Source organism: Diceros bicornis, chromosome 2 (genome assembly GCF_020826845.1).
Source record: "Diceros bicornis minor isolate mBicDic1 chromosome 2, mDicBic1.mat.cur, whole genome shotgun sequence".
NCBI classification, from domain to species: domain Eukaryota; kingdom Metazoa; phylum Chordata; class Mammalia; order Perissodactyla; family Rhinocerotidae; genus Diceros; species Diceros bicornis.
In genome coordinates, this window is record NC_080741.1 from 72,785,000 (window position 1) to 72,810,829 (window position 25,830).

Below are 25,830 nucleotides of genomic sequence, written 5' to 3' on the forward strand. Positions count from 1 at the left end.
CCTCTCAATCTTTATTTTGACCTTCATTATATCCTGGCTGCCTGGTCTCTCTTCTTCCTATGCATCTCCATAATTTACAAACTGGTCTTTAAGGAAATGTGCTTTATAGCAATTATCTTAATATCATAGTTTCTTATTTGTGTTCTTCTTTATCACCTGTCACGTCCACATTGAGATAGCCACTCCATGAGAGCAGGGACCTGGTCTAGATTCTCACCTGCTATATCTCAATGTTTAAATCAGTGCCTGATATCATACTAGAGCTTATAAACATTTATCAAAGGCTCCATGAAAGAAACTGACTTGACACTGAACATGCAATATTCTAACTGCTCTCTTATTAAACAATGTTATAGATCTAAAAGACATATATGCTTTGCTTAGAAATAGCGTTGTGGCATTTAAAGCAATATTTTCTTTCTTGGCATTTTCTCCCATTCACTAAATGAAACCTTGTGACGTATGTGGAACACTCCAGGTTATCAAGGAAGGCTAAAGTAGGGCATATCTAAATTGGAGCCAGAAATATTTTATTTCAGCTTTTCATAGCTTTGATCTTTCTGGTTTTAGGAAAAATAAAGAATTCATTTCAATCTTGAGTAAAAAAAGCATGAAATAACCAACTTTTTTATGCCAGCTCCAGAGCACTTTTTATCTTTTCCTACCTGTATCACAGATTTAATTCAGGAACCAAGCTGTTCTATAGACCTATTTGAAGATCATCACCAATAGCCAGAGCCATTATAGTTAGCTTTGAAAATCCACCCTTCATTACACTAGCTCCTTAATGTTAATGATTATGGCAGAGAAGAAAAGATGCTGGTCCATGACCCTTGCTGGCTATAATTAGAGGATGCCTCGGACAGCCTACTCTCACAGAAGCAGAGCACTTTGGAGGGCAAAGAGTTGGAGGCGAGTTGGGCATTTTTTGCTCTGTAGATTTGGGGGCTGGAAAGGATGATTGAGAGTTCTACTTAAGGGGGCAACAGAAGAGAGGAAAATGCCAGGGATCCCTTGGCTCATCAGACAATGCAGAGAAACTAAAAATTACAGAAGTGGAACGCTAGGCAGCCAGCGGGGCCACAGTCGACCTTTCCCAGGCACAGTTCCTATCATCACCAAACTGAAAGGGAGAAAAAACCAACACCCCTGGCTAGCAAATCTTGAGGCCCTTTTTTCTATAAATGGAGAATAAATATAGATACAAGATAAAAGGTTAACACTACTTTTATAGAGGCAATGTACTCACTAGCACTTTGACCTAAAACAATTTATTGTTAATTGTTCATGAAGATATAGAGAAGACTAGCCAGAAATTCAGACGTTTGTTGAACATGTTCAAAATATGGATCTAAAGAAAAAAAACCATGTGGATTATTGATTGGGTTTTTTTCCTGTTTACATTTGTAGGTACAACAATTTACAACACAGTCAAATATACAGGGATGTAGCAGTATTATGAATATTTAGAGGATGTTCCATCCCAGTAGAATCTAATACAGAACATCCACCAAAAAGGGGAAAAAAATTCAGACAGGAGAGGAAAACTTACTTGTCATATAGAATATGTTCCACTTATAGTTTCATTTGAGATATTTCATAGCTTTGTTCAGAAACCATTGTGCAAGGGAATGCATTTCTTTTTTCACTTCCTTACGAGTATGACATTCTAAATGCATAGCCAGAATCTTGATGTTCCATCTTCTATGCTAGTGAGCAAATCTTGGCTGCTCTTTTAGTAATGCAGAAGACAATGTAGCTAGAGAGAAGTCATAACATTTCTAAACAGCCAAATGAATCCTCATTTTGTATCTGGGTAGAAATGGAGAGTTTTACATGAAGAGTTGCTGCTCCATCACATTCCAATAATATTTTTATTGATAGAAACATTTCTTCTCCATTTCATTGTTTGGGACCATGTGTCTTTTTGGCAGATTCAGGATGTGGTTTTGTGTCTGACTGAATAACTTTGTGTATCCTTATATATACATGAAAAAAGTATTTTGTTTCAAGAATTTATAAAACTTTCGAGATACTTAGTAATTTCCTAAAATATCTTGAAACTGGAGCTAGTACCTATGGAGTATAGGTTTTCATGTCTATCTGGCATCTGCAGCTTGAGAAGAGAGGACCTCAGCAAAGCCCTGTAATCTGTTGCTTTGCATTGATTCTCATCCAACTCTTAGACTTCACCTCTCCATAGAGTCACCTGAGTGAACTTTCTAACCCTCGCTAATCACATCCCACTTGCATCATCAGATGCTATTTAGACGTTCAGAATAAAGTGCAAATTCCTTAGTGTAGTTTCCAAGAAACTTCACAATCCAACTCTGGCCCACTTCTCAGTCATATTTTGTCCCAGGCCCTTATGTGATCTGCGATTCCTCCATCCATCCAAGCATCCAACCACTTAAAAATCTGTTTGAGGGCCTGCCATATCCAGGTCAAGATGCAGGTGCTGGGGGTACAATGGTGCATAACAGATACATTTCCAGATAGAGATAAATAAATAGTTCTATAATGGTAGGGGATATGTAGGATGCTGTAGAAGCAATAGAAAGGGCTGCTACCCCAGACCTGGCTGGGCTGGAATGGTCACAGGGCTTCCAAGGAAAATTAATATCTAAGCAGAGACCCAAAAGATAGAAAGGGGTCAGGCAGGCAAATAGTATAGTGACTGCTACTCTAGGAGAGGGAAGAGCTTTCTCAATGTCCTGGAAATGGGAACATTTCTAAAGAACTGGAAGAACTTTAAGATGGCTACAGTGAAGGACTGTGCTGGAGGACGAATTATTTGCAATTGGCCCAATGTGCCCTTCGCCTTCACTCCTCTGTTCCCATCTCCTGGGTTGGGAGGAGGGGGCGTCTTCTCATTGTCTGCCTGATGAGCTCCAAGTCATCATTTCATGTTTCTCCTCCTCTCAGGAGTCTTCCCCAACCACAGCATCACTACCAGAGAGAAACTTCCACAGCATCTCCTTTGTGCCCTGTGGCATCTATTCCATACTGCGCTTATGGTGTTTCTCAAGTTACAAAGTCATTGGATATTTTTTGACACTTTCACTCAGTTATGTATGCTTTGCGGGTGAGGATTTTGTCCTCGTCTTGTTTTTTCAACACAGCACAGAGCAAGGCACATGGAAGATACTCAAATTTTTGAGTGAAAGTAGTAGAGATAGTTAAAATATTGTCCTTTATTCTTACAACCCATCCACAAATGTATTGATCTGCGTTGTAAGATAGGCAGTCTTCTCTGGACATGTATTGGGGAATGAAATTAATTCAAAGCCTCCCAATGAACACATGAGTGACTCATGGGATCTTATCTCCCCCAGATAAAACAGAAAGGGATAAGCCGCAACCTGGCTTGTTTAAAACGCGCTACATAGGCCACGTAGCCTTCTGGGGAGAATAATTAATTAGATTTGAATGGAGACAGAATAGAAAGAAATGCAAATATTTGATCCTTTTTTGAGTGAGAGGATAGAGTTCTTTTTAATGTGCAAAGCATGTTTTAGGAAATCTTTGGAGTCCCGGCCCATCAGAAAAGGAACACAAAGCAGGATACCGGCGGAGGAGTTCCTTTTCTTTAAGGTGTCTTCTTTTAGAAATTACCTTTCTTTTCAAATTAAAGGAAAACATAAGTTGTAATCAGCAACTTTTATTAGATCAGCAGGATGCCAATAAACGCTCTCTCCTCCTTCTACCTCTCAAAGAATCTTTGTAGCAGCAAGGACGGCAACATAAAAGAAAGGGCCATCAATTTAGGAGAAAGAGAAAGAGAGCAAGAATAAATGAGACCCAGAAAGGAAAGGTGATGGTGGCGCCCGAGAGAGGTGGTGTGCTGTGTGATCCCAGCTTCCCTGGGCTGGAAGAGACCTCAAGAGACAAGGGGGGAAACAATCCCTGTAGTTATCCTACTGGGGAAATAATGGATAAATTACAAAGGGAAAATATTCTCTCAGAAACTGCAGCTCACTTACATACATTTGGATTGTATTATTTCACTTCTTATTAAAGGTAATGCTCTTCTCTCGGAAAGGTCCTGTGGCATAATGAAAAAAAGAATATATGCAAATCGTGCTATTATTATGAAAATAACATGATCTCTTCAAAAGAGGAATACAACTAAAAGAACAGACCAGATCTATGTGGCCTCATTTGTATTTCATGGCTACAAGTTTAAAGCTATCCTACATAAATTACTTAAAAACAATGAACCCTCAAAGAGACACATGCTTTAGCTACCCTACATAGCACCAACCACTTTCTTAGCATATCATGCTACCAACAAAACTCATACCTTCCACGGTTGCTCGCTTGGGCTGAATGGTGATGGCTCCTTCTGCAATATCTTCATGCTGGTGCAGTGGATTTATTTTGGACCCCCAGCTGTCTGATCCCACCCAAAGAAAATGGCCCACTTGGTCAGCTCTCTTGGCTGCTGCAAGGATCTGCCTGTGGAAAGGAACATAAAAAGGTATATTAATGATAAAGAGCAGTTGTTGAACATATACATAATAGGAATCAAGCAGTAGGAAAGCAAGCTACTATTTCTCAAAAAATAAATAATCAATGGCAAAAAAGTAAGCCAATGGATTTATATCCTTAATATATGAAGAGCTTTTGTAAACGAATAAGAAAAATCATCAAAGCAGCTTGAGGAAAATAGGCAAAGAATATTAAAAATCAAAGATAAAAGGAGAAATATAAATGACCAATAAGCTGGTCGTTCACATAGATTAGAAAAGAGGAAAATGTGAATTAGAACAAGATATCAAATTCACTTCTTGTATCGGCCAAAACGTTTGTTTTGTTTTATTTTGTGTTGTGAGTTTTAGCATGAGGCTAGATAAATGAGCATATATTGCATTTCTGGAAAGTAATATGTCAGTCTAAATGAAGGGTCTTAAATTGTTTATTAAAATGAACAGAACTCCATGTTAAGCTTGAAAAATGTACAACCTATGTTTATGAATAAAAATAGTATATGAATAACAAGGGAAAATAAAAGAAAACAAGAGAAACTAGCTATTCATGAAAAAGTTACTACAATAGTATTTTTGGAAGAACAGGGGATGGATAAGAGGTAATTGCATTTGTAGAACAGAGAAAGCTACAGCTGGAACTCCTTTGGCGGGTAATACCACAAGAGAAGTGGTTTGTTTGCCTCGCAGGACTTGGAGGTAGCAGGTACCACCGAGGTACACGGCTAAATGTAGGAAGAGTGGTTGAAAGATTGTATATGAAAGGGCAAAACCAGAGGTTTTCTTCTCTTTCTTCTAGGCAGGAGATGGAATGGTAATTTTCTAACAAAATTTTAAGAAGCAGGTTCTGATATTATGAACACACAAACAGCAGAAGGTTGTGGATTACAGATGGTGAATTAAACATGAGGGTGGTGGTAGGGAATGGGCTGGGGGAAGAAGTTAAAATTCCCATTAAGCACTGAAATGGTAAAACCCTCTAGGAAATTTACACTTCTACTTATGGAATGCTGGAAACCAAGAGTGTGTGGCCCCAGGCAGAAAACAGCTTTTCTGGAAAAATCTGAACCACTCCAGGAAAAAGATCCTAGATATTGACATAGATAGATCCTCTAATGGAATAGCCAATTGGATGCCGGACCAGACCAATGAGAGCCCAACAGTTGACAAGCACTGCCCATGTACATAGAACACTTTAGTGTCTTACTCAAATAAGAACCACCAGAGATCAGCCATAATTGCAGAAAATTTCCAATGTAAAATAGAAACTAAATAAATTAACAAGGAAAAGGAAACTGGTGTGTGGTGGGGCAGAGAAAATATATGAAAAAGAACAAAAAAATATATATTTAAATGAGAATTATCATCTCTGCAGTCAAGAATAAGATAGAAACCAACAACAAGAAACAGCTTTAGTTAACAAAAATATGAAATTAAAATTATGTTAGAAGAGATAAAGAAGAAAGTGAAGAAAATTCTCCAGAAAGCAAAACAACAAAAAGGTAGAACATACATAAGAAAAGATAAGTGTCTTAAGGAATAAATCCAGGAAGACCTATATCCAACTAATAGCATTTCCAGAACAAATGTACAGAGAAAATAATTTTTTTAAATAATATTTTTTAATGAAGAAAAGTCCAAGAAATTGAAAGTATGACTTTCCTAATTAAAGAGGCTCATTTAGCAAAACAATGGGGAAAGATCAAGCATGACACAAAATTTAAAATTTTTGGAAAAAATGAGAATGTCCTAAAAGCTTTCAAGAGAAAATAAGAACACATGGAGAGAAATAAGAAGCAGAATGTCACCAACCTCTCTAGAGCAAAAAAAAAAAAAAAGTTGAGGATGATTGAGCAATGTCTCCCAAACCCTGAGGAAAAATTATTAAAAATCTAGAATTCTAATACTGAACACATGAAGACTCTTAATACAAATAGAATTAGCATATACATCCAGTAGATCTCATAGATTTTTCCAGCTAAACTTAGAACCTCAAGCTCTCTGAATGTTAGGACTCCTATAACTCAGCAGTCACCATAGCTATTTGCTGTAAAGCATGTATGTGCCAAGTATGATGTATTTAAAAATAAATATGAGGCCACACCTCACATTCCGAACTACTAATTAAGTGTAGAGGCAGAATAAGAATATTTTTGGGCATGAAACACAAAACATTTTTTCTTTAATTTATCCTTTATTAGAAAAGTATTGGAGGGTATGCTCCAGAAAATGGGGAAAATACAACATGAATAAAAATGAAAGAGAGAGAAAAAGAAAAAGAAATTTCTTAAAATGATAAAGACTAGTCTAGTTTAAAACAGAAAGATGGAGATTTCTGGAGGGAAGTATCCAGGAAAAATAATGGAATCACAGATTATTTTCTATAAGGACATATGGGAAAAAGTGATAGATCTATGACATTACTAATAAAAAATTAAAGATAACTATGCAAGTAAAAAAACTGTCATATTAACTCCATGAAAAAGTTTTCCCCCTCAAAATCATATCGTATCATAGAAGAAATACTAGATGCTATAGTATATAACATTTATATAATCATAATAATGTTAACTCTGATTTTCATTAAATGAAAATCTTATAGAATGAAATTGGGGAAATAGGGGAGGTATAAATGAGCCAAATTCTACCTAACATAAGATGAATTAATAGATAATATCTAAAATTAATAATTCCCAAATTGTAGTATAGGCACATTGTATAGATAAGACCAGAAAAATACCTTAAGGAATTAAGAGAACTGCTCAAAGAGAACAGAACCAGAGAGTGTGAAGGATGGGACAGAAGACCAATGCATCAAAAGCATTTTATTCATATTTTATTTTTATAAATATGTGCATTTATTATTTTCATAAAAATAAAACACAATCAATTATCTATATTCTTGACCGAGAGATACCGCTTGTACTAATCTACCCAAAGGAAATGATCAAAGATGCTGTCAAAAATGTATGTTCATTACTGGAGACAACCTAAAAGCAGAGCAATAGGGAGCTGGTTAAAGAAATGACAGTGAATCCGAAGGATGGATTAGAAAGCAATTAAAATATACTTAGTTTGGGGGCCGGCCCAGTGGCGTAGTGGTTAAGTTCACCCACTCCACTTTGGCGGCCCAGGGTTCACAGGTTCAGATCCTGGGCATGGACATACACACTGCTTATCAAGCCATGCTGTGGCAGGCGTCCCATGTATAAAGTAGAGGAAGATGGGCACGGATGTTAGCCTAGGGCCAATCTTCCTCAGCAAAAAGAGGAGGATTTGCAACAGACATTAGCTCAGGGCTAATCTTCCTTACCAAAAAAAAAAAAAAGAAAAGTATATATACATACACTTAGCTTGATTTCCACAAGACAGTGTTAAAAAAAGAAAAATCAAATTGAAAAAAAATTCAAAAGGTTATTTAATTCTTATATAATGAAAGCTAGCCCAAAATTGGCTGAATATATGTATATACGCATAGTTAAAAGTATAGAATCATCAAAATACAAAAAAATTAGGATAATACACAATTCATTGTTAACAATAACAATTCCTTGAGAAGGTGCCGATAAGGTTTGAAGAGGTTGAAAAAGGTGGGGAGAAGCCAAGTAAAACAAGGAAAGAAAGACAAAACTGACATAAATACAAAAAGTAAATGCTTATTTTAATATGTCTATGTAAAAGCATGGGTTTATTTATTAGGATAAATGAGATTAAACCATTTCAAAATACTTATGGTATGAAAAGTGAAATATGAATTGCAAAACGTGGGATATAAAATTCTATGTGATCCTGATTCTAGTGTGGAAAATTTATGTATGTTTAGAAAAAAAATGATTGCAAACATTAAACAAAAATTTTATTAGTGTCTTTTTTTTTTATCTCTGAGTGTTGGGATTGCAAGTTTTATAGGAGATTATTTAAAATTGTTGTTTGTGATTATTCTCTCTACCTTTAATTTTTCTAGATAATCAGGATACTGAGTAAACTTAAGGGTTCCTTTTATTAAAAAGCAACAACAAAAAAACTTTTCCATATTTTCCAATAGATTTACAATAGCCAAGTAATACCTTTATAATCAGAATAAAGTCAGAAAAAAATACACTCATCTAAAATCCAAATTATCAGTATCCATGACTGATTTAGCACTTAGCTTCCAAATCTAGATATTATTGTCTTCGCGCTGCTATTCTATGACAAAGTATTTGAAGTTAATGTTCTAAGAAATCTCAAAATTTCCCATCTACAGTGTAAATCTTCTGAAAAAAGAAATAACAGAACATCACAGGTTATCAGTACTCTTCAGACATCAGTATGTTTAAGACCATGGTTTGGAAGAAATTTATATATGCACTTGACTTTTATTTCTGTGCGCAAGACCTATTACTGCTATCTCTTCTATGAATCACAGAATACAATCAAATCCAACATGCAAACAAGCCTCAATGCAAAAAGAATGATAATCCTAGCTATTGAGAGGATTATGTACATTTTTACATCCCAAATGAAAGCTTCACATTATCTGCAAGTCAAGAGAATGATAACAGATTAGTCATCACAGCTATTTGCAGTAAATCTTTTATGCGTTGTGTACAATGTATAAAAATAAACACGAGGCCATACCTTATCAATGTATTACATATCTATAAAAATGTGTAAAATATGCATGGAAGAGATTTATGGGATGATTAAGAAGGGTATTAGTAGAGTTGAGAAAAAAAACTGGGGGAAAAAGACAAGAGAAATATTATGAAAACAAAGTCCCTTAAAATACTAAAACACAGAGCGTGGAAGAAAAATGCCCTAAGATTAGCATCACAATCTGCAGAACAGTTTCATGGAGAAGGACATGTTTGAAGTAGGCCTTGAAGAATGACACAATTTCAACAGGTAGAGAAGGAGACAAGAAAACCATGGGCGAAGGCCATGATGGAGGAGTGATTAGGACACGCTGGAGGACCAGAGGCACACATTTCAGGTGGAGAATTGAGTGATTGGAGGTGAGGTCTAAATGCTAAACTAGGACCACGTTTTAAAGCATGATGAAGTTCAGAGAGAGAAGCCTGTACTTAAATTATTAAATAGTGAGCATTAGACTAGGCATTTCATTCATTCACTCAGTGCTGTTCATGGAGCATCTACTATGTACTGAGCACTGTGATAGGGATTGAAGATATAAAAGGAAGTCAAAAGAGGCATTATCTCTGTCCTAATGATGCATACAGTCTAGTGGAGAATATTGACACTAATTAAATGATCAAACGATGTAAAATTACATCAGTGACATAAACTATGAAATCGAGTTATTATAGAGGACTTGCCAAAGCTACTTTGCTTAGAGAAATCTTCCCTCAGAAAGCAACTCTACAAATGGCATTGGGATGATGAAGTGAAGAAGGAAAAGCATTCCAGGCAGGTGGAAGAGAATGTCCAAAGCCTTAGGAGGGAGGAAACACAAATGGCCCCCGTGCCTGCTGTACACAAAATATGAGGAAACAGGGACTGAAATAAGACTAGAAAGGTAGGACAAGGCCAGATCATCATAAAAAGAGCTCAAAAGGGTTTTCATGTTATTGATGGGAGAACTAAGGCCTCAAGAAGTTAGGAAGCAGGATAGGGGTGGGGCTTGCCCAAGGTGAGACAGTGCTCATCAAATAGCAAAAAAAACACAGGTAGCCCAACTTCAGGTTTAATTCTATTGCATTTAACAGCCCTGTCCCCCATGATCAGAGCTTAATACTGGGAAGATGGGTGGATTCAGAGGCAGCACATAGGATATATGCAGAGGGGAGAGACATAGGACAGGGAGGCTGGCGATGGTGACAATGCAATCATCCAAGCAGGATGTAGTCATAGCCTGGACCCTTCAACTTTACCCTTAATAAAAGATAGTCACCTTCAAATTAAATGATATATTATTTTGAAGTATAAGACAAAGATTAAAAAACCACACACAGTTTTCACATTAGCAGAGGTGTAAACTAGCACAATCTCTTTGAAAGCCAATATTCGTCCTTTTTTAAGAAAGGACACTTCTTTGTCTTGGAAACTTCTTTTCTAGGAATTCTGTTATAAATACTTATAAAATAAATATATAAAATAATATATTTGTATGTTATTATATATTTATATTATATATTCACATATTGTATATTAATATTATATATTTGTATATTTATATCTGTGCACATAGATTTGTGGAAAAGAAAGTTTACTGCAACATTATTCATAATTGCAAAAGACTGTAATCAAACAAATGTCAATCAATAAAGAAGTAGTTGGATAAATTATAGTACAGATATAAAATGAAATTCTGCTCGGCTATTAAAAAGACTGAGTAGACCTATGGGAATTGACATTCAGAGACCTCCATGAGAAAATGGTAAATAAAGGCTAGCGGGGAGCAGAACAAGACGTGCACATAGTATGCGACCATTTGTGCAAAAATATACAAACTGTGTCTAGAAGCATATACAAAGCATATACAAGAAACTCCTAATTAGCCATTGCATCTGGAGACGAGAACTTATTAGCTAGAGGACAGGATGGACGGAACTATTTCTTAACCTAGATATTTTTATAGTTTTGAGTTTTTAATTAGGTGTAATAACTATTTATTCTAAAAAATAATAATAAATAAATATTTTGGACCAGGATGGTAGTGGTCAGAAAAGAAAGCAGGGCCTATTTGTGTTCTAGAAACATTTTAAAGGTTAGCTCTACATGGCTTGGCCAAGACTGCAAAGAATGAGGAAAAAAGGGAAGTCAAGAGTACAATCTGATTTTTGATTTCAAGGAGGATCAAGGCAAGGAAATAGAGAGGAAAAAGTGAATTGGAGAATGTAGAGGTATGACAAGCTTGGTTTTGAACATATTGAGTCTAAAGCAGTAGCAATACAGACAGAATTATACAACATTTTTCTTTTACATTAAGAGGAACCATTCTCTGGATAAAAGTCTATTACACTTGGGTATATTTTTAATAAAAGAACTTTTAAAAGTTCTAGTGGTTTTCTCTTTTTATAAGTAATCGAATACATTTATTTTGCTAATAGAAGGGAAATACATGTCAGCAACATGCTGCTGCTTCCATGGTTCATTACACCCATGTGTGTGGGGTAGAAAGCTCGTACACACTTTGTCACTATGAAATTATAGACTTGATTCTTTTTTTTTTTAGATTTTTTTCTTTGAGGAAGATTGGCCCTGCACTAATATCTGTTGCCAATCTTCCTCTTTTTTTTTTTTTTCTTTTTTCTCCCCAAAGACCCAGTACATAGTTGTGTGTCATAGTTGTAGAGTTGTAGTTCTTCTATGTGGGACACCGCCTCAGCATGGATTGATGAGCAGTGAACAGGTCTGTGCCCAGGATCCGAACTGGTGAACCCTGGGCCGCCAAAGCAGAATGCGTGAACATAACCCCTATGCCACCAGGCTGGCCCCTATAGATTTGATTCTTTGCTTTCTTTTCCCCTTTCTCTACCAGTATGCTGATCTTTTTGTCTCCTAAAGTTGCAACATGCATATTAATGAACTTCACCGGTCATCCTTACTTTATATCCTCATCGTTGGCAAAAATCACGACGGCCCTGGAGTTGGGGGTGTCCAGGAGCTGTTTGATAATTCTATCAAAGTCAATGGTCCTGTCTTTGCGCTCTTGGGGGATTCTCACGGACTGGGCAATGCAGAGCCCACCTGTTTAAGAAAAGAAAGCAGAGTGTCAATAAAGTTCTTGCAAAGATACCAAAGGAACCAGGGAAAGTAACTGGGGAGGAGGAAATTTTGAATTCTGAGCGCACAGCACTTCCTTGGGGTTGTTGCTGAATAAGGAAAGCTTAAGACGTTATGCGAGCCCTGAGCGGTTGTTCATATTTGGTGCACCTTCCATCGTATTGCACAGCCTCATTCTCTGTGTAATACACTTGTAAATGGCTAATTATGCCCAGGGATACCAATGATATTGATTCTGGGGGGGTAGGTTTAGGCTGACAAAGTAGGTGGGAGAAGGTCTTTAAAACAAATGTAATACACTACCAGAAAACTACGATAAATAAACTACAATAAAAAACCCAAAACTGGAACATAAAGCTCATGTTTATCTCTGCGACTTTTCTAGAATTTGTATTCCCAGGACTTTATTTCCCCTTCATCCCCCTCCCAACGTTTAAAGCTCAGAGCCAATGGGAAAAATCTAAAAATAAAAGAACAACAACAACAAGAACACCAACTATTATAAATCATAGTAACAAATTTTTATTGACCATGTAGTATGTGCCCAAGCCACAATTAAGTGTTTTTTGTGTATCTCATCTTAAAAATCTTAAAAGATAGTTAGTATTACCCATTTTATGTTAGAAGAGAAGGGGATTAAATAGATAAATAGATTTGTTTATTCCAGATCTCTCAGAGCTGTTACGATATTAATTGACATCATGAATTTCAAGACAAGGAAATACGCAGCAGTTTGCTGAGCAACTGATATACTCCCCACTACCCCACCTCTTGCTTAATAGTAGCTCCTGGATTAGTATTCTAAATAATCTATGGGTCAAAGAGAAAGTATCTAGGAAAAATAAAAAATATTTCTAACTACATGAAAATGAAAATGCAACATATGAAAATGTATAGATTACAGCTACAGTGGTGCTTAGAGGGAAATACATATCATTAAATGCTTATGTTTGAAAAGAAGAAACATCCAAAATCAGCAACCTAAACTTCGACTTTAAGAAACGAGAGAAAAAGAATACTATATATAAACACCTTCATGCCAATAAATTCAGAACTTAAATGAAATGGAAGAATTCCTTGAAAGACACAAATTACCAAAACTGAAGGAAGAGTAGATAACCTGAATAGTCCTATATATTAAAGATACCAAATTCACAGTTAAAAAAAAAAACTTCCACAAACATCCAGGCTCAGAGGGTTTCACTGAGAAATTTTACCAAACAGTTAATGAAGAAATAAAATATAATCTGCACAGTCTCTTCCAGAAAATAGAAGAGGAGAGAAAATAACTCATTTCATAAAGTCAGTATTATTCTAATACCCAAATCAGACACAGATATTAAGAAGAAGAGAAACAAACACCAATATCATTCAAGAACACACTTGCAAAAATCTTTAAAAAAAACTACCCAGACAAATCCAGCAATATAAAAAAAAAGGATAATACATCATAAGCAAGTAAATTTCATGTAAGGAATGCAAGGTTGATTCTTTATTTAAAAATCAATCATTACAATTCACATATTATCAGACTAAATACAAAAAACTATATGATCATATCAATACATGCAGAAAAAGCACTTAAAAATTCAATATACATTCCTGATAAAAACTGTAAAGTAGGATTAGAGGAGAATTTCCTTAGCATCTACAAAAAACCTATAAGAAGCATCACACTTAATATTAAGAAATGACAAGGCAAGACTGTCCTCTCATACCACTGCTATTCAACATTGTACTGGACATTCTTGTCAGAAGAATGAGGAAAGAAAAAGAAACAAAAGGCATACAAGTTGCAAAGGAAAAAATACAAGTGTCTCTACTTGCAGATGACAGGATTGTCTATGTAGAAATTCCCCCCAAAAAATTCCAAAAATCTCCTAGAACTAAAAAATTAATTAAGTAAGGTTGTGGGATATAAACTGAAAATAGAAAGTCAACCATATAGTTATATATCAGCAACAAACAATTGGAATTTTAAACTAAAAACAGTGTCATTAACAACATCACCCAAACATGTTGTGCTTATATATAGATCTAACAAAATATGTTAGGCAAAACACCTTATACAAAAAAAAAAAAAAAAAAGTAGGGCTGGCCTGGTGGTGTAGTGGTTAAGTGCATGTGCTCAGCTTCTGTGGCCCAGGGCTCACAGGTTCGGATCCCGGGCGCGCACCGACGCACCGCTTGTCAGGCCATGCTGTGGCGGCATCCCATATAAAGTAGAGGAAGATGGGCATGGATGTTAGCCCAGGGCCAATCTTCCTCAGCAAAAAAAGAGGAGGATTGGCAATGGATGTTAGATCGGGACTAGTCTTCCTCACAAAAAAAAAAGAAAAAGTAGAGATGGCAAATAAGCACATGAAAAAGTGTTCAACATCAGTCATTAGGGAAATGCTATATGCTGAAAACTATAAAACATGGCTGAAAGAAATCACAAAACATTTAAATAAATTCTCGCCAATTTTATCTATAGATTCAATGCAATCTCAATCAAAATCTCAGCAAGATTTTTTTGGTATATATCAACAGCTAATTCTAACATTCATACAGAAAGCCAAAGGAGCTAGAATAGTCAAAACAACTTGGAAAAAGGAGAATAAAACTGGAGAACTCACACCACCCAAATTCAAGCTACAGTAATCACGATAGTGCGGGATTGGTGAAAGGATAGACACTCAGATCAATGGAAAAGAAAAGAAGTCCAGCAATAGACTGACACAAGGATAATCAACTGATTGTTGGCAAGAGTGCAAAGGCAATCAATGGAAAAGGGATAGTCTTTTCAACAAATGATGCTGAAACTGCTAGATATCCAATATCCACATGCATAAATAATGAATCTTAACAAATACTCTATATCATATACAAAAATTAACTCCAAGTGGATGATAGACCTAAGTGTAAAATGTAAAACAGAAAGCTTTTATAAGAAAACAAAGGGGAAATCTATGTGATCTTAAGTTTGGCAATGAGCTTTTGGATATGACATCAAAAGCACAATCCATAAATTAAAAATTGATTAATTGGATTTTATTAAAATTTAAAACTTCTGCTCTGTGAAAGATAGTATTAAGAAAATGAAAGCACGGGGCCGGCCCAGTGGCGTAATGATTAAGTTCACACGCTCCGCTTCGGCAGCCCAGGGTTCGCAAGTTCAGATCCCGGGCACAGATCTACACACCACTCATCAAGCCATGCTGTGGTGGCATCCCACATACAAAATAGAGGAAGATTGGCACAGATGTTAGCTCAGGGACAATCTTCCTCACCAAAAAACCAAAAAAGAAGAAAATGAAAATGCAAACCAGACACTTGGAGAAAATCATATATCTAAAAAAGGACTTGTACCCAGAATATATGAAGAACTCTCAAACTCAATGATTAAAACAAAACACAACTCAAACTAGGCAAAACATCTCAAAAAAAATGTAGAGATGGCAAATAAGTACATGAAAAGATGTTCAACATCAGTCATTAGAGAAACGGTAATTAAAACCACAGTGATATACCACTACATACCTATTAAAATACGTTACCAAAAAAAAACTCCAAAAAACAAAAAACTAACAATACCAAATGCTGAAGAAGATGCAGAGCAATAAGAATGCTCCTTGATTGCTGGTGGGAATGCACAATGATACAGCCACTTTACAAAACAGTTTGACATTCCCCAAATGTTAAATACAGAGTTAACATATCAAGCAGCAGTTTGAATCCTATGTATTTATCCCAGTGAATTGAAAACTTATGTTCACACGAATGTGAGCACAAATGTTTATAGCAACTTTATTCATAATCATTAAAACTGAAAACAGCTAAGACAACTGTCAACAGGTAAATGGATAAACAAACTGTGGTACATCCATACAACAGAATACCACTCAGCAGCAAAAAGGAACTACTGATTTGTGGAAGAACATGAATAAATCTTGAATGCGTTTTGCTTAGTAAAAGGAGCCAAACCCAAAAGACTACATAGTGTATAATTTTATTCATAAGATATTCTCGAGAAAGCAAAACCATACAGGTGTAAAATAGATCAGTGAAAGCTAGGGGTTGAGAGAGGGAGGAAGGATTGACTACAAAGGGAATTTTGGGATAATGAGAATTTTCTGTACAGTACTGTAGTGGTAGATACATTACTCCATACACTTGTCAAAAGCTTTAACAAGACACCACAATAATTGGACTTTAGTGCATGTAAATTTTTTTAAAAAATCGACCAGGATACCAGGGGATCCTAGAATGGAATACGTACTGTAACAAATAAATCTAACTGTATTACAAATGTACGAGGAAATTTCACTGAAGAAGATAGTAGAAGAGGAGTTGACCTAAGTAACTTAAAAAATAGTGTTTTGACTGGAAATGCTAAGACTACAAACAAAAATAACTGTACATAAAATGGTACTCTGATTTATAAATTTTTCACAGGGATGTGAGTTAGCAATTCTGGAACTGCTTTCCATCTTTGAGTTGAACAAAACAGTAAATAAATTGTGGATAGTGGGAGCCAAGTGTCTTACTGTTAGAGAAAGAATTCATACATAAGCAAAAGAGAAAGGCCAGAATGAACCATGTGGTGCTAGAGTCAGAAATATCAGTGTAAACTCATGTTTTAGAGAGAGAGAGATGCTTGCATACATGGGTTAGTATACATACATATGTATCCTAGCTTTATACACTGAGAGAACCTGGAAGCAATGACACCTCACAGCAACCAGCACACCTAGTGCCCAGATGTTGGTTTTAATATACCATCTTTCAACAAAAAGAACCAGGTCTCTTTGGAGAAATGGCTGATTCTAAGGTTGGGCCAGCGCACCTACAAGATGAACCTGTAGTGTCAGGAAGTCAGAAGTACACAAAGGAAAAAAACTTATGGGGGCATGTCAGAAGGACACAGGAGCCACCTGAAAAAGAGTCGAATGAACAAAACTAGAACAATATGAACAACAAAATAAACAATGATGGTATTGAGTGATTATCTAAAGAACACAATACACACTTATGAATCCATACTGATAAAAATAAATGACTAAACAAACAAAAGAGAAGAAATGAATCTTCCCTATAGAACAATTCCAAATAAATGTAGAAGGAATGAGGGAAATGGAATATCACCATTAGAACATTATAGTAATGATTGCTGTACATAAGATCCACTGAGGAATGCTAAAATCAGTGTGGGAAACTATAAGGAGACACTGAACATTTGTAGGGCTTAAAAGTATCTCCCCCAAAATAGTTACTCTGGTAGTTTTAACATATGCCTACAACTTCTTTTATACTCTTTCTTCGAAGAGGTGGAGATTAATTCTCCTACCCTTGAGTGTAGTCTGGACTTAGTGACTTGCTTCTAAAGAATTGTAAAAGGAAAATGCGTAACTTAACAGTGGAGAAACCTGCAGACACTACTTTAGCTGGATCGCTAAGTTAACATCACTACTGATAAGTCATATTGACTTCATGTGCTCCCTGATAATGTGATGATAAGGGCACCTCATTTGTGTTTTATTCTTCCCCAAAATCCATTACCTTCATCTAATCATGAGAAGATATCAGAAAAATCCAAATTGAAGGACATTCTACAAAATATCTGACTTGTGCTCTTCAAAACTGTCAAGGTCATGAAATAAAAGAAAATACCAAGAAACTGAAAATTGGATTGGATCCTGGGACAGAATAAAGGCATTCAGGTAAAAACTGGTGAAATCTGAATAATGTCTGTAGTTGAATTAATAGTACTTTTCCATTGTTAATTTTTCAGTTTTGATAAATGTACACTGGTTATTTAAGGTATTAACATTTAGGGTAACTGGAAGAAGAGTATAAAGGAATTCTATCTTTGCAATTCTTCTGTAAATCTAAAATTATTTCAAAATAAAAATTTACATTTCCGCATACATATGTATGTATACGTCTATCTATCTGTCTGTCTATCTGTCTATTTACCTACCAACTGTTCAGGTCCTACCTCTAATGAATTCTTATTTAGTAAGTAGTAGAGCAGGCCCAGGAATCTGAATTTTTAACAAGAGCTTTAGGTCAGTGATTCTCATGCATTAGTTCACCTAGAGGTGGAGGAGGGATTGACTATTTCTGCTCCCACCTCAAGAGATTCTTATCCAGTGGGTTTGGGTGAGGCTTGTGAATCTGCATTTCTAATAAGTTCCCAGGTGATGCTGATCCTGCTTGTCTGGGGACCTCACTTTGAGACCGCTGTTCTAGGTGATACTGCTGCAGGTGGCCAGGGGAGCAGATTTTGAGAAATATTCACTTGGGCTTTCCAAATTGGTGTAGCCAGCTCAGGCAACAGTAGGATTCATGCACACATATTCCAGCAAAACTTTTTAGGGAGCTCTTAGGATGATGAGATAGGGAGAAGGAAGGAAGGGATGGACCATTATGCTTTGTTATAAAGTTTACAATGATGCAGAGAGAGTAACAGGAGAAATATCCCTGAGTAATGGCGACTACAGTCTCAATGTCATAATTCCTCCAAGTCTGGAAAACATCACAGAGTGTGGAGGAATGAGACCATCTGTAAACTGTCCTGGGATGCTGGGGAGAAGAAATGGCTACTTCACCACTTTCTCGGCAGGAGAAAGGGAATAATTCTGGATGGAAACCCAGCTTCCCATCAGGATTCAATTAGAGCTGAGTGATTAAGCAAATGAGAGCAAACTCATTTGGCGATGTGATTAGCGGAGGGGCGGTCTGCACTAGCAGATTTAGGGCTCACCCAGCGCACACTGGGGGAACCGATGCGTGGAGTTTTGTGACTGCAGAACTGAGATGCTCACTCCCTCTTATAGAGAACAGCCCACAGGTGAGCAAAATCAACAACTCAACAGAAGAGAGAAATGGGCTATTAACATGGTAATGGGAATAAACATGTTCATAAAGCTAAAATGTAAAAAAGAAAGAAGATTGGAAAACAAAGAATAAGAGAGAAACATGCTGTTTTGATCTTCTGCTCTTGGAAGGCTTGAGTGGTACCTGCTGGAAAGACAGTCACTTCATTTGCTAAGATCCATAAGAGAATGCAACAGGCTTAAAAATGTACATAGATTGTACATAGATGACTTCAACTCAAGCATTCAATTCAGACCACATGTGTCATGGTGGAAATGTGTCATTGTGAAAAAATAATGCAGGTGTTGTGTGTCTGCCACCAAGGAATGGAGTGGTCCTCTCACACACACACACACACACACACCTGGTGTTTGGTTATAGTTAGCTTATTTCTCAATAATGGTGATAACTCAGCACGATATATTCTACTCTCACCTGTAACCATTTTTTTTTATGCCAAGCTACTGCCCTATTGAATGCAAACTTTCTCTCTATGGTTTGTGTTCCAGCTTATTCCCTCACAGTGGATTCAGCCTGCCTGCTGTTACATCTCTGTGTTATTTGGTCACCACAGTATACGAGCAATCACAGTATTTGAGAAAATATTGGTTCGACGTCAAGAGCTTAAGAATCTAACTTTTAGGGGCATTTCATTTGTACGTGAAAACTAATTGGAGTTTGACAGTGCCAGTTGGCAGTGCAAGTGTCAATTAATTCAAAGTTCTATGGGGAACAAACATGTAGGGAAAATTATACAGTACCATCATAAATGTTGCAAATGAAGAGGCACATCACAGACAGGACAACTCCTTTCATGACATTTCAGCTTTGACAGAGAAAGCCTGCGGTCAGCAGTTTGAGGAGAAGGAAGCCATGGAGGTAATGGAAAGAATTTCAGAGTCCCAGAAATCAATCTGCTTCTCTATTTGGAGCCGAAAACTGGTCAGTTTTCTGTCTGCCCGTGGTAACTAGCAATCTATAACAGCAAGAATAGCTTCAGGAGTCAGACTACAGATTGTTTCCATTAAAAATACTTTTCTCGCTCAAATGATTATAGATTCTTTTCCATCTTATAAGCAGCAGCAGTAGGAAAGCATTTAAAGTTTCAAACTCAATCCTGTCAGATCTTATACACAATACAGTTCTGCTGATGATTTGGTCTATTATTTAGATACGCCAATTCAATTTAGCAAATATTTATTGAGATTCTATTACATAAAAGTTCTCTAAGATTTTTTTAAAGGAATAATATATGAAAACAGTAGAAGGAACCTTAGAAGTGACCTTGTCCAATTCTCCATAATGAATGGGAAACTGAGGTCCAGAGAGTTTAACAGAAGTGTTCATCTGTCTCTGCTTCCTGCCGTCCTCCTTTCCTTCCTAATCATGATATTAATTATAGTAGAAGGATTGGCAATCACTAAGTTCTATGTGCGTGTCAGATATCCCTCTAAGTGCTTTATATCTATTGACACATTCAATGGTCATACAGCCCTGAGGCAGGTTTGCTAACATTTCCATTTGGACAGGAGAAAATGGAGGGATCCTTAAGTTCAGTAACTCACCCCAAATCACAAATTTAATGGCAGAGGAGTACTAGAATTTTCGTCTTCCTATTCTTCATGCTAAACCATAAGATAGCACTCTTGGCCTCATATACTTCACAAATTAAGGGGAGAGGAGGACAGATATTATATAAGCAGAAAAAGATGGACATACATCTTATTAGAGGAATCACCAAAGGCATTATGAAGAAATTCAGTCTCAGGTGGATATTTCACATCTGTGCAGGAGGTGAGTAAAAGGATATTTAATGCAGGAAAGAGGGAGGTCAAATTGGAAAAGTCATTTTGGATAAGATTGTCCAACCCTCCATTCCCCCTTCCTTCTTTGCTGATAGATTCCTAGTTTTGTTCAGGATGATGAGATGTCCAGTCCCAAGCAACAGCCTATCACTGATCACACACAAAGGGACCAATTCTGCTCCCCAATATCCCAGCCTCTTTTCAAGGCAGGAATGACCATGTTACCCATGAAACAGGTAGGGGTTTGCTGGGGACAGCTATAGAAAAACTTGCTCTTTTCAGGAGAGAGAGAGACAGAAAGAGGCTGGCACCTCTCTTCCTCCAGCCTTGTGGATGTTATGTCTAGAACACTTACTGTCCTTTTGGCACCATTGGGCCACAAGCAAAATGATAAAAACCAATACACTGAAAATGGTAAACCAGAAAGATAGAAAGAACAAGAGTCCCTGATGTCACACATCGTTGAGCAGAAGAAATAGTGCCAGCAACCACTTACCTATGGACTTCCTGACATACAAGAAAACAAACCACCTTTTTATCTAACTACCAGCAGTCAGTTTTCTGTTATTTGCAGTTGAGCACAATCCTAATTTATCTTTGCCTTCAAAGAATTTCCAGCCCAGTATAGAAGGGAGAGAAAATTCCTGAGAGTGTAAAATATTCCAGGAAATGTGCAAAGCAGAAGAGAGCCCAGGAATCATGAGTGCAAGGGGGGATCCTGGGAAAAAGGGACCCGCTGGCACCTGCATGGATTTGTGGGCAAGACACTTGTGTGGGAAAGGGAGACAAAATGTAAGACAGTAAGTAGTCACTTGGAAATTGAAAAACATTTGCTGGAAGCCTGGAGTATAGAAATTCAGGGTTCTTGATTTTTCTTAGCCACTAACTCTCTGCATAATCTTTGACATATCTATATTCCTTTCTTGATTGAGAGGGAAGAGGAAGGAAAGGAGGAAGGCAGGAAGCAAAGACAGATGAACACCCCAAGAACATGCTCAGCAGCCAGAATGGAAAGAGCATTTGGGGGAGCATGGAGAGATGAGCTTGCCTACAGCAAAGTATAACAAAGAGCAGTGGTTAGACCGGCGGGGTTGGGGTTGGATTGCACAAGACTTTGTAGGACAAACCACAGGAAAGTATATGCTTGGGTGAAAAACTTTCTGCTGTGTCCCTGACAGTGAGGACCATGACTCGCACTGAGAGCAAAGCTCATGTGCTATCTGCACATGCTGGTAAAAGGTTATGCCATCATATCTTTCAGCCAAGGAACATTGGACCTCAACTCTCAGTTAAACGTGTTCAGGAATTTCAGGGACATCCTTTTGCTTGAGAAGAATTTGCATCATACTTTGGGAGCTGACTTGATCTTAGAACCTAAAAACTAACACCGTACAACCCTCCCATTTTAAAGATGGTGCAAACGGTCTAGAAACAGAAAGTCACCGACTAACTCAGCATCAGAGCTGATGCTCTGAAATTGTTTTTTTTTTTTTAATTTCCGATTTGATATTCTTTCAGCTGCTGATGTTACACTGCGAGTTACTTTCTTTGCTATTTTTGCATCCGTGCATTCATTCATTCAAAAAAATATTTACTAAGCATCTGCTATGTCTCAAGCACTCTTTTAGTTGCTGGGGATATAGAAATCAACATAAAAGACAAACAGCCTACTCACTCACATGGGGATACATACTAATAAGACAACTTTTCTTTTTAATTTCCTTTCAAAACTGTGATGGCCTCTGCGAATGCTCCGAGTTTAGCTTACAACCAAAATCCCAATACGGAACATCAAGTTGTTCTCAACAGCTGGTATCTTGGCAGGTCGTGAGTGGGTTAATCAAGAATGTGCTCTGATTCAGGAAGACTTTGGAAGGCAAGCTGTTCCTTTCCCTGAGCAAGAACTAAGAAATTGGCTGATTTTTGACAGTCACTGCTTTTCCCTGTGGCTTGAGTAGCCTCGGCAGTCAGAACCACTTGTCACTTGTTTCCAAGCAGCAACTCTGTAAGGATGTCCCACTATGCATCCTTGGACAATAAAAAGTAGGTCAACTCCTGAGTCTAAAATGGATATTTCCAGACTACTGTTTGCATTTAGTCAATTCTCACTTGGAGGTGTGTGGGAGAAACGGAGCAGGCCTATTTTATGATTCATTTTAAATCTTGAAAATTAGGGGATAATAGGATGTCATGCCTGTGTGGGAATTCATACAGAGAATTTAAATTCAGTGGGAGTTTAGGGCAGGCATACATATATAGAGAGAAACTATTTTATTATATTTCTAGGGCAGTGGTTCTAAAGATATGCTCTTACATTTGTGAATTCTCTAGTAATTTGTGTATGCATTTCTTGCAGTACTATATTAGAGTAATTTTAAAAATCATCTCCATACTATTATTTTCCCTGAATAAGTGATTTAATAAGTGATTTATGTCCTTCTTCATTGGTTCTTTCACAAAAGCAATATCTTTCCCCCATAATAACTCTTTTTATTGGTTCCAAAGCTTTTTTAATTCCACCATTCTTATTTGAACACCACCAAGTACTACAAGAGGTGGGGAGAGGTGGAGGTACTGGTTCGTTTTATAGGTAAGGGTACAGGAGCTTGGAAATTCAGTTGATTTTTCCAACACTACATAGCTAAAGACAGTATAGGGCAAAAATTGAGAACACCTGACCCTCAGACCAGAGCTAATTCCCATCTCTCAGCAATTCTGATGAGATTTCCCCCACTTCCCACTCCTTACTTTCTCCCCCATCACATTTCTCTCAACGAATCAATATAACAGAATCAATGGAATGCTTGTAATTCCTGTGACATTCTGGGCTATCAAACTCCTCTGAATGGTGAACATTTTGTTAACTCTTTTCTAACAGTATCTTTTCATTTAATGAATCAGTGCCAGATATTTTAACTCAACTCCTCCAAAAAACAAGTATGTCTTTCTTGGTATATCCTTAGAGGACAAAAATGATTGAGTCTTCATCCTGTCAATAGGAAAGGGATAATTTGTACTGCCTGGTTAATGGAATGTTTAAATACGTAGAATTCAACTTTGCAAAGAAATATAAAGAAAGCATTACTTTCATACAATTAACACTATCAAAAATTGGATAACAGTTTACTATACTGGATATCAAAATTAGAATTATATAATATAACTAGCTGTCACTGAAATAGTGACCTCTGCATGCTAAAAGATAAATTGAACTTTAAGAATTGTGTTATTTTTCAGTCTTTTTCTGCAGCTCTCTTCCCTCTTCCCCTCTGTGTCTCTGCTAAGATATGTCAGTACTGCAGTAAACTATTATTCTGTTAAGACTTGAAAGAGTACACATATTAGTAAAAGCCATTTTTGAAACATTTGAGGATTTATCATTGTTAAAGAAACTTTGCTATTTAGCAATGTGTATGTCCCAAACCAAAGAAATAGAAACAAATGAATCCCGCATTTAATGGCTTTGGAAATATGACACCCTCACCATTTTCCACAAGCTCAGAGAAAATTCTTCCCCTTTCTAACTGAGGAGTGTAGTATTTAAGGCTTTAGGCCAGCTGATGCTTCTTTAAGCACAATAAGTAAACAAAAATGCTGGTTAACATCACAGTCCTCATCTATGTGACTAAAGCAGGTGGCTTTGTGCAAATGCTTCCCAAGTCCCAGGAATTGGGACTGAATTGTTAACAGTAAGAAGCAAAGAGTTCACTGAGTTTTCCAAGAGTACTGGATAGAACAAGACATTTTAAGTAGATTCCCCATCTTACAATTTACTCTTCTGCCCTTGGAGAAGTGTTGCTCAATCTCCTTCTGTTTTCTTTAGGGAATTCCCCTAAAAAGTCAAGCCATAATACAGATCATCACGTTCGGGAATTCAATACTTTTTGAGTTCTTAGGTCACTTAAGAGTTTGAAGAATTTATTGTTGTAAATGTCTCCAGACGGGTTAGTGTATCATTTGCAAATTAGATATGGGCTTACTGACAGGATTATTCCGAAAATCAACCTTATCCAACTCCTTCCGCAGCATCAGCCGTGCTGATTCTAGAGAGGGTACAAGCCCTCTGTCTAGGAATCAGGAAATAGATTCTACTACATCCATCTCCCAAGTGATTTATCCAAAGCTGCACCTGATAAAGCCAAAGTCCTGTTCTAAGAAGATGCTAACTGTTAGTATTAAACCAAGATGACATTTCTTTCTCACAATTTTTGCAAATATACTTGTCTTTTGTGACATATTCATTTTTATTTTGATTTCATAATAGAAATGAAAGATTTTTTGTTCTCAAAGCGCATATTCAAAAGAGAAATAAATAAAATCACACCTTTAATGACCTCAATATAAAGTTGATCAACCATTTGCAAGTCTTGAAAGAAGAGAGGAAGACACATGCATGCAGATATCCTCAAATCCTAGAAAGAGACATGAGTGATTAAACAAAACATAATCAGTTTTTAAGGCTTTATGTATTGGGTCACAAATGCAAAAAGAATAAGAGAGGATAGGGCATCATTTTCACCTTTGTCTTTGCATTTTCAAAGGGTTATTGAAATTGAGTAATGAAATAAAAGTTAATGAGAAGGCTATGTACCATGCATAAAAATAAAACGAATGCTTTCGAAGCAGTTGGGACTACAAATCAATTGCTTCTGATAAACTGAGTTCCAGGCTAGTCTCAGAGCAACATTCGCAAGGAAAGAATGTGATAGAATGAATATGTGTAGACATCACATGATTTCTACCCAGAGTATAATAAGTCAGCCATGACAGGAACCTCAGGGTTACCATTTGGCCCAACAAATGCCAAATTACATCTTGAAATGTGATTACACAAAATACAGTCTAATCAACTGGATGTTAAATATTTAATGCAAAATATTAAGAAAATACATGTAGGGCCGGCCCCGTGGCTTAGCGGTTAAGTGCGCGTGCTCTGCTGCTGGCGGCCC

At 36.8% G+C, this 25,830-nt stretch overlaps 1 protein-coding gene across 7 annotated transcripts in view; it reads right to left on the bottom strand.

Moving 5' to 3' along the window:
* Nucleotides 1–25,830, bottom strand: part of GRM7 (glutamate metabotropic receptor 7) — a 618,593-nt gene that overhangs the window by 372,127 nt on the left and 220,636 nt on the right. For 6 of the 7 annotated variants that reach the window (XR_009222992.1, XR_009222993.1, XR_009223001.1 and 3 more), the window contains exons 2-3: nt 12,038–12,179; nt 4,304–4,458 (exon numbers count right to left, since the gene is read on the bottom strand). Coding sequence is in view for 3 of the 7 variants with exons in the window: in XM_058563382.1 (XP_058419365.1) it covers nt 4,304–4,458; nt 12,038–12,179 (297 nt within the window). In the remaining 4 variants the exon portion in view is untranslated. Of the gene's footprint in view, nt 1–4,303; nt 4,459–12,037; nt 12,180–25,205; nt 25,294–25,830 lie in introns of all 7 variants that reach the window. The other variant, XR_009223005.1, reaches the window with a different exon arrangement.